We start from the raw sequence: 10,454 nt of genomic DNA on the forward strand, positions 1-10,454 counted from the left end.
ACCCCATTGACTTTGCATTGGTTTGTGGCTAACTAGCCAAAGCTAAAATGATGGACAGCATGGATTGTGCTGAGGAAATACTTTAGCGATCAACATCATCACTCTGGTAAGTAGCAAATAGGGCCGGGGTTTAAAAATAACCTGAACTATCCCTTTAAGATGTAGACCCCCCCCCCCCCCCCTTCTCCTCATAAGGAACCTACAGAGCATGCTGTGCAACCTCTATACAGGGTCAAACCACTCTCTTCTCAGGCAAGACAGACGGCAGCATGCTCCACAAACACCAGCACTTACTCTCCTAGACTTGAGTCCAGACAGGCAGAGAGGAGAGAGGGAGATAGAGGAGAGAGGTGTGAAAGATCTAAATGAGGGGTGTTTAGAGTGTGTGAGAGTGTGCCAGTCCCATGCTGCTGAAACCAGTGTGTCACCAGTGTGTTTATTTCTCAAAGCTAAAAGAGCGGCAGTAGCTAAAGGGGGCACGGTGAACAAGGAGGAGCACAAGAGGTGTGAAACTGGAGGGCGAAGGCAATAACAACTGTCATCACTATCGTGCAAAACACCTGACTGTGAGCGTGTGTTAAGATGATGTGAGTGAGAGTGGAGGTTAGGTGTAGTGGGGCTGTTGTATGGGGTTAAGGTGGTGTGGTAGGGGTTAAGGTGGTGTTGCAGGGGTTGAGGTGGTGTTCTCAGTGTGGTTCTCCACAGCAGCCAGTGAGGGCACAACACTGGTCACCAGCAAGGCTACTAGACACTGGCTACCTGCATGGTACAGCACTGGGTGCTCGTTCTGCGCTATGGGAGCTGGTTAGCTGCAGCCCTGACAGGCTCAAGTTTCAAGTTTCAAGTTTCTTTAATAGTTGTCATACAGAAGTACAGAATACTTTTATACAAAATGCTTCTTACTGTTACGCTCCAGAGACTGTGCTAGACAAGATAAGTATGAAATAACATAGTATAGCATGTAAATTAGAAGTAAAAAATGAGGTCACAGTGTTCAGTATAGACATATGTACAATGTTCGATGCAGAATAGACGTAACGGAGTTACCATATAATATACAATATACTATGCAGTGTACTAATATACAATACTATATAGTGCAAAGCAGAAATGGGATGAGGTACAATTTAGGTACAATTTACAGTAAGGTGTACGAGTTGTAGTGCAAATCCTTTATCAATAAATATAAAGTGTGGAGAGTGGGTGCTGCAGTGTGTTTGTTTAAAGTGAGTGTGTGCGTGTGGGTGTGTGTGCTGTGTGCATTTGATGGTTGTTGTGTAGTGTTTATTGTTTGTTGAGCAGCCTGATGGCCTGGGGATAGAAGCTTCTTCTGAGTCTTTCTGTGCTCGCCTTGAGACTCCGGTATCGCTTGCCTGACCGCAGCAGTTCAAAGAGGCAATTGTTCGGGTGGCTGGAGTCCTTAATGATTCTCTTAGCCTTACCCCTGCACCGCTTGTTGTAAATGTTCTGGAGGGTGGGGAGCCCCCCTCTCAGTGGGAGGGTGGTGGTGGTGTTATGTCCAAATGTTGTCTGGTTTGGTTCCCATTTTCAGATCTTGCCCTGGTTTGACCTGGTTTGACCTAGACTACTGTTTGTTTGTTTGTTTGTTTGTTTGTTTGTTTGTTTGTTTGTTTGTTTGTTATAATTATTATAATTATTATGTTGTATTATGTATAATTACAGACCTATATTTGGTCTGTTATAATAATTTGGACTGTGTTGTCCCCGTTCTAGTTCCATTTTGACCAGTTATGGTGTGTTTAGCATGGTATGAATTAGGGCTGACCCCTATTAATCGATTAGTCGACTAATCGGTCGAAAGGAGCCGTAGTCGACTGGCCAACCTCTTAGGCCCTGTTTAGACGGAAACGCTAGCAGGTGAATCCGCAAATTTTTTTTTTCGGATGTGCCTTTTGTTTATATGGCAACGGCGTTTTTGCGGGGAGAATCCGCAAAAAAGTGAGACCACCTTCCTGGGTGGAATTCCTAGAAACGATAAACCTTTGCGCTATCATCTAAACTGTCAAACCGCATAAAACTATGACGAAAGGGTTGTCAAGGCTCTCGTCGCGTACTGCTTACATCACAGGCATGCGCCAGATGCCAGTAGCCTAGAAGCGTAAACAAAGCATGTCTGATTCTATCCATGGCGATCACCTGAAGGCACATTGGCAGTACTTTTAAATACACAAGAATATGTCCCGCGGCTATCGCAACTATTAGTGACTGGAGCCACTGTCTGTGAGTGACTCTGCTTTGGTCCAATCACATTCCCCCACCCACAGTCTGCGAATCAGAGGCAGAGTAGGGCGGGTCTTCACAGCACTTCTGGTTGTCTCAACGACCTGAGGCAATCTGATTGGCCACTGACGTGTCTGGTCATGTGACATCTGCGCCAATCGTGTGACAGCGGGGCTCCGTCGTCTCGAGTCTTTACAGCCTCGTCTGCACGCAGAATTCCATCCCAAAACACTAGTCTAAACGCAACATTTAAAGTGAGACCGCAAGACGACTTTTGCGGTTTCTGTTCAGACTCTCTCCATCTAAACATGGCCTTAGTCGAATATAATTAAAAAATATATATATATATATATTAATTTTTATTTTTTTTATCATTCTTTCCAAAAGAAAAGAGGCATAGAAGCGTGGCTAACGCTAATGGCACGCATACCAGAGGCTATAACTGCCTACGAAAACAGGCACAGAGGCACTGAAAGAGGATTTCACCCATCTAATGAACACACTAGACTAGACAAATATCAAGATGTATCCATCAGTGGACCAATTGCATGCTTTTGCAGAGGACAAGAAGCCTTCAGTCGACTCCTTCAGACATTAAGCACCCCCCACAGCCCAAAAAAAAAAAAAAAAAAAAAAAGAATTAAAATATTATACTTTTCTTTTTTTTAAGTCGACCAATGGTCGACTAACGGCAAATTTTGGCCTATCCTAGTCGACCATCCAAATCCTTAGTCGGGGACAGCCCTAGTATGAATACATGTTGCCTGGCGGAGTGGATTTTAGACTGGTGTGGCTTAATTGGACGTGCATTTTGCTTAGAATCGATCCTTCCGTGGTTGAATTGGGCCTGGAACTATACCCGGTGGTACGGGTATGAGTGCGAGCGTAGTGCGTAGTGTGGCCTGGCTTGGCCTGCCTACCTCCTTCTGGTCCAGCTGGAGGGAGGACTTGATCAGATCTCTCAGGGCCGTAAGCTGCTTCTTCTCCTCATCCTGAGTCTGCTTGATCTGACCACAGATAACAGAGATGTTAATGTAGACACACACACACACACGTCACACACACACACACGCACGCACGCACACACGCACACACACACACACACACACACACACACACACACACACACACACACACACACACACACACACACACACACACACACACACACACACACACACACACACACACACACACACACACACACACACACACACACACACACACACACACACACACACACACACACACACACACACACACACACACACACACACACACACACACACACACACACACAGATGCATGCAATCACACCCCAACACAAGTCCAGTCGGCTGATTTACAAGCAATAAGATCTGATGCAGCTGAAAAATCACATTCGAAAAGAGGCAGCAGCACAAAGATACAAAGGTTGTGTTGACTTCTGAATCCAATACGATGTATAGCACGATACAAGGGTCACAACCATTCAATGTGGCCATGTACTGCGATACTATAGACACTGCACAATATTACTGTTTAGTTTTTTGTGTCATCTGAATTGAGATTAGCACTTCTATTCATCGATAGGAAATAAAAGTGCTTGCAGATTTCAAATGTAGAAAATAGACAAAGTCAGTGAGTAAATGTATCTTATTATACATCGTATTATAACATGTATGGTCTTTCATTAACACATTTGGCGCTGAACGTTGGGCGCCAAACCCGAGAAAAGTCGGGGTTTTCATTGTTATTTCTTTTATTCAATATTTCCATTAATAATCCATCCATCCAGTCTGATGTTATCATTGGGAATGGGTCTGAGATCGCAAACGTCTAAATACCGCCGCCTAACGCCTTGCGGCCGGTATTGCACCTCCTTGGAAACCCTCTGTCTCAGCCTGTACGTCGGTCTAAAAAATCCGGTCCGGGTTTTCCTACTCGGGCAGGAGTAACGTTTATAACACATGGATTGGGGAGACTCGAGCACCGCCGGTTCATGTGCTTACTCTAAAACTATACTCATATTCACCACGGTATAAAACGGGAATGTTTTTTGCATCTTGACCGGAAGAAAGCCATAGCTATAATATTTAATATAGTTTTAGCACTGCAAACACCGGCATGTATCCCCATTCATTACAGCGCTGGCACACACGGCCATACGCCCACAGTGACCTCTGGCGCTGAACTAGTTAAAAGAAGAACATGTCAACATTATGGGAAATGCGCTTAACGTCTTCTTCCAGAGTCAGACAAGATAGATATCGATTTCCTCTCTGTGCGTTCAGTAGGACTAACCTCTAACCTTAACCCAAATTAATGCAAGTAAATACAGATCAGCTAGCCTAACTGTTGGCCAAAAACACCTCTCTAGAGTTAGACTAGCTGATCTGTATCCGTTTCCATTAGGGATGTCCGATATTATCGGCCGACCGATATTATCGGCCGATATCGGCAGTAAAATGTGATATCGGAAAATATCGGTATCGGTAAAAAAAAAAAAAAAAAACAATAACAATTTTTTTTTTTTTTTTTTTTTTTAACATTTATTTAACCTTTATTTACCCAGGCAAGCAAGTAAGAACCAATTCTTATTTTATTTATTGTCAAAAGTATGCATGTTGGTTTAAAATGTTCATTTTTACTTTTTTAATGATCATATTTTGCACAGATAATGCTTACATTTAGAAAGCCTTTTGAATGCATCCAGTGAAATTATTAGTTACCTGAAATTATTCCGTTTTTTGGGGGGGAAACCCTGCATATATCGGTATCGGTTGATATCGGTATCGGTATCGGTATCGGAAATTGGAGTTGGACAATATCGGAATATCGGTATCGGTAAAAAAGCCAATATCGAGCATCCCTAGTTTCCATTCATTTGTGCTAACCTAGGCTAGCTTGCAGCCAGATAGCTTTCTAATGAATACACAGAGATGAAATTGGTATCTATCTTTGTGTCTGACTCTGGAGAAGACAGTAAACACATTTCCCCATAATGTTGGTGCGTTCCTCACATTTAGTCATTTAGCTGACGCTTTTATCCAAAGCGACTTACATGTTCTGTACGACAAGTCATCAGGAAAGGCACAACACTCTATCAGCTGAGTAACAATGTTCATCAAAGTGTTGAGTGCTACAGGGGTGTAAAGTACTTGAGTAATTGTACTTCGTCACAATACTTAAGTACTGTTTTTGGGGATTTGTACTTTACTCAAGTATTATTAGGTTTGTATACTTGTACTTTTACTCAATTACATTTCAGAGAAAAAAATACATACTTTTTACGCCTTACATTTAAAATACAGACCTACAAAGTACAAATCACGCAGATCTAACCATTTTAATTAGTATATTTGTTTCTCTGGCCGAACTAATGTTAATATGTTATTAATCCTGCAGCCAAACTTTATTTAAAAACAGCCAATCAAATCCCCATCAATGGAAAATTAACCCGCCCATACCCATGCTGATTGGTCCTTGCTGATTGGTCCAAGACTAGAAGTTCAAGCACCTTGAGAGCTCACTGAGTTTTATTATTTATTATTAGAAAGCGGGGATTAAACACCTGCTATCAGAAGAATAGACAGTCAGAAAAAAAGTTTTTACTTTTACTTTTTAATACTTAAGTACATTTAAAAGTAGAAACTTTTTGACTTTTACTCAAGTGTGTTTTTAGCCAGATACTCTGACTTTTACTTGACTACGATTTTGAGACGGTACCCATACTTTCACTTAAGTATAATTTCTGGGTACTTTTTACACCCCTGAGTGTAGGTTAGTTTATTAGGACAAGTGCATGACAGTAAGGTTAGTTAGGGTTAGATTTTAAATTAAATTTATTTTTTATTTCAGATAATGGTTGAAGAAGTCTTTAGTTGATGGCGAAAGCACCGTGAACATTTTTCACAATACTGGGGCAGTATGGATATAATACTGTGGGGGAAAGGATCAGGACACCATGCAGGATGGATATTTGCCTCCACCTCTACTTGTGTGAGTATTTACATTGTAGAGATCAGCTGCCAGCTTCTCGATGTACTGCTTCAGCTTGTCCGCTGTCTTCAGACCATCCTGGAAGAAACTGGAAGAGAAGAGAAGGACGTTAGAATTCCACTGACATTAACTCCCCTCCCCCGTGAGACCAAAGGGCCACTCCACGAGTATTGATTACTACTGTGAGAATGTCAGGTGTTGCAGAGTGCTATTATGAAGGTCATAGCGAGAAAGAAGGAGAGCAGCTTCCCAAGTCACAAAAGTAGTATATTTATTCCAGACTGTCACTGAAAGTATATTTTTTGTATATAAAGAGTCTACTTCTACCCATATTTACTTTCCTTGCTTTTGTATACTAATTAAAATCCCATGTTTAGTATGATAGTCATTAATAATATAATGTAAAATAATATAATATATATAATATAATATAATTATATTATTATTATTATAATATAATATAAGTACAGTTAAAAAAAACGAATTTGGTAAGCAAAAGTTACCACAAACACATCCAAAGTATAATTTAAATTAAGCACATCTTTAGTACAACTTTTATCACACTAAGTACTGTACAACTTAAGTGGTTTCTGTTTAACACAACTTTAGTATACTTTCGTAAGTGTACTTTTTTATTTTTATTTGGGCGATACAGTACCAGAGATCTGAGCTACAGCCACGGACCACAGCTTGACTTTAGTGCTGCTTGGCACTTCCTATCAGCCATTATCGATTTGAAACTGGCACTTCCTGTCAGCCATTATGGATCTGAACCTGGCACACACCTCGATACAGGCCTGCAGCTGTAAATCACCACTAATGACCTCTCTCACGCTGTCCCTCTCTCTCTCTCTCTCTCTCTCTCTCTCTCTCTCTCTCTCTCTCTCTCTCTCTCTCTCTCTCTCTCTCTCTCTCTCTCTCTCTCTCTTTCTCTCTCTCTCTCTCTCTCTCTCTCTATCTCTCTCTCTCTCTCTCTCTCTCCCTCTCTCTCTCTCTCTCTCTCTCTCTCTCTCTCTCTCTAAAGATCCCCTCGAGATTTATTTTAAAGCCTTAAAATGTTCTATATTGAATAATTTGTATAAGTATGTTTTTTCCATCGAATTGTTCTATAAACGTCTGAAAATGTGTTTTAGAAGCATCTCTACACCTGTACCCTCATTGAGAATGCTATGATCTATAAATATGCACAAAGCACCCATTGATATTTATCAGGAATTCCAAGTCGGCAGGTTCTATTATTTTAAGACATGTCAATACCTACTCTTTCCTACCTCCCATACCTATTCCCGTGTAGCTGAAGCTAAAGGTGTCAAGTTACCACATATTGGACCATGATAGGTTCGATCTATTAGTGACATCACACATGCAACTCGGATTTCAGGGAAGTACAGCGAAGCTCTCCCTCTCCAGGGGAAGAATGTGAAAAAGGAGCTCTGGTGACAAGTTCTGCACAAATAACAATCTGTATAGTCAAAGTCATGCCTCCAAGAGGAGTTGACCATAAATAACAATCTGTATAGTCAAAGTCGTGCCTCCAAGAGGAGTTGACCATAAATAACAATCTGTATAGTCAAAGTCGTGCCTCCAAAAGAGGAGTTAACCATAAATAAATGGTAAATGGTGTATTTATATAGCGCTTTTGTCCAAGGCGCTTTAAAATGCTCTGTTCCTCACATTCTACCCATTCACTCACACACAGACTGCGGAGGCAACCATGCAATCGAACCGGGAACCTTCCAATTACCAGACGACCACTCTACCTCCTGTCCTGAGCCACCGTCATTTAAAGGGGAACTATCTTATAAATGGCCTTTTTGAGTGTTTAGCATTGTTTCCTAGCTATGTGAACTTATATTAATATGATCTATGTCTCAAAATTCTCATATTGGCGCATTCTTCCAATTCTCCTCTCACAATATTCACCCTCACTGAACTGAGTCATTTGAAAATGTGATGATTTGTGATGTCAGAAAGACACCGCTGCATGATAATGGGAGGTGCAGGATGAGCTGCACACAGTGGCTGGACCCTGACCAGGAGCCCAGGCTCAAAACAGCTCGAGATCTTGAGGTAGAAAAATGCTGTTTTTGAGGACTTGATTAGAAATACAAAACAATGAATAAAAAAAATATATATATTACAGAGGTGTTCCATAGACTCACAGGAATTGTGTAAAAGTGCCCAAATAGTGAAAGAAATAGTAAAATAGTTCCCCTTTAAAACACTAGTACAAAATACAGTTTATATTATGTTTTGGCTCCATGAGGCCATGTTACTTATTCAAATGTAAATATTGTGTAGAAATTGTTTCCTTTTTACTGTAAAGTATTGGGGTTTTCTTTGTCCAAAAATAGGTTTGTCTATCCAATGAGCTCCGAATTGGGCTAAACTTACAACCCAGCTCTTCTCTCATATCCGGCCTGTATGCCTGTATGCCTGTCATCTCCAGGGCCTCTCTGTGCCACGGAGGCTCGGGCTGAGTGGATTACCAGAGCTGCTGCATTGTTTTGGCCTGATGTTATGACAGGAGCTAGCTAGCAACGCAGAGAGAAATCTGTCATTCTGTCACAGCCCCCTGAGCCGCGGTTCTGGCACGGAAGGACACCCAGGATTTACCCACAAAACCTCACAGCTGTCAGGACATATCTGGTGTGATGGGCCATGCATATTTATGAGGGCTAAATAAGACTCTCTGTCCCGGAGAACCTGTGTGAATCATGCAAGATGAGAGAGACAGACTGAGAGTGTAGCTCGAGACACGCCTATAGAGAGAGAGAGAGGGAGGGAGAGAGAGAGAGAGAATGACACAAAGATAGACAGAGAAAGAAAGGATGTTAGAGAGAGAGACACACACAGAGAGAGACAGAGACAAAGAAAGAGCAATGCATTTAGAGAGAGAGGGGAGAGAGGAGAGAGAGACAGAGAGGGAAAGAGGAGAGAGAGACAGAGAGGAGAGAGGAGGGTTCAAATTACGGGGGAGCTAAGGGGAGCTTGGCTGAAAGCCTACTTTGAAACATTCAGGGGAGCTCTAAAACATTGTCCATTTTTGTGCCACACAGGTTATAGATTTACATGTTCTGTACATTTAAGGTTCCTGAAATAAATAATAATAAAAATATGTCAATGTTGTGTGTTTAGTCGCTAATTACATTCCAATTTTCCAAACATTTGTCTCCGCTAATAAACACAATGCTGTGTCTATTCCTGCTGTGGCCATCCACGTGTGGCGGCGCTGCACTCAAATCTGCAATTTGCAGTGTTTTCTATCGTCGCCTGGCTATCTCCAGTCAGTCGTGAAGCATAGCTACGTTTGTTGTACTTTTGTTCATGAATGGTATAGCTAGCTAGCTGGCGGGCAGGCTTCAAGGTAAGGGATGAAGCTAGCCAGCAAGTTAGTCATTTCTGGAGTTAGCTGTTGCTAGCTAACTAGCTAGTTCAAGTTCAAGTTCAAGTTCTTTAATAGTTGTCATACAGAAGTACAGAATACTTTCATACAAAATGCTTCTTACTGTTACGCTCCAGAGACTGTGCTAGACAAGATAGTATCAAATAACATAATAACATAATATAGCATGAATTTAGAAGAAGAAAATGAGGTCACAGTTGTTCGGTATAGACATATGTAGCTATATATTGTTAAAGTTTTGGTGTTACGTTTTATTATTATAATTAGCTAGCTAACCTGGCTATGCGAGACCAAACCAGAGCGCAGATATATAGATATTTCTAGCCGTACAGCAGTTAGCTATCCATAACTCAGGTTAACTTGAGCGTATATGAATAAATTACACTATCGATAGCTAGCTTGCATAGCCAGGTTATCCAGTTTAGCTAATGGTACCTTCTGCATGTGTGTTGTGATTTTTTTTCAGTTCCAAACCCTGGCTGTTTTAAACAGATTTGCCTATCTAGCTTGCATTATAATTAGCTAGCTAACCTGGCTATGCAAGCTAGCTATCGATAGTGTAATTTCGGAATTCCTGGGATTCTTGAAAGGGTGTATGAAGCAGAAATATATTGTCTGTGTCACCCTGCTGATTCGTGATTTTGTTTTTTTGTTTTGTTCTTTGCTCTGATTAATAAATGTATTCTTTGATTTTAAAACAGTAGCCTCATGTTGTTGTTATTAAGCCTCTCTGAAATGTTATTGACAGTATTAACTGTCAGTAGAATAGAATGTTTTTCGCGGTAACCCTGCAATTGACCACACTGCTGCACACTTCCTTGTATGC

General features: G+C 41.2%; 1 protein-coding gene across 1 annotated transcript in view; it reads right to left on the minus strand.

Annotated features, from left to right (window-relative positions):
- Nucleotides 1-10,454, minus strand: part of asap1b (ArfGAP with SH3 domain, ankyrin repeat and PH domain 1b) — a 182,995-nt gene that overhangs the window by 73,233 nt on the left and 99,308 nt on the right. Inside the window, exons 8-9 of the mRNA XM_084326649.1 lie at nucleotides 6,235-6,310; nucleotides 3,162-3,248 (exon numbers count right to left, since the gene is read on the minus strand). Of these exons, the coding sequence (XP_084182775.1) occupies nucleotides 3,162-3,248; nucleotides 6,235-6,310 (163 nt within the window). The remainder of the gene's footprint in view (nucleotides 1-3,161; nucleotides 3,249-6,234; nucleotides 6,311-10,454) is intronic.

Source organism: Notolepis coatsorum, assembly GCF_963971535.1.
Source record: "Notolepis coatsorum genome assembly, chromosome: 12".
NCBI lineage: Eukaryota > Metazoa > Chordata > Actinopteri > Aulopiformes > Paralepididae > Notolepis > Notolepis coatsorum.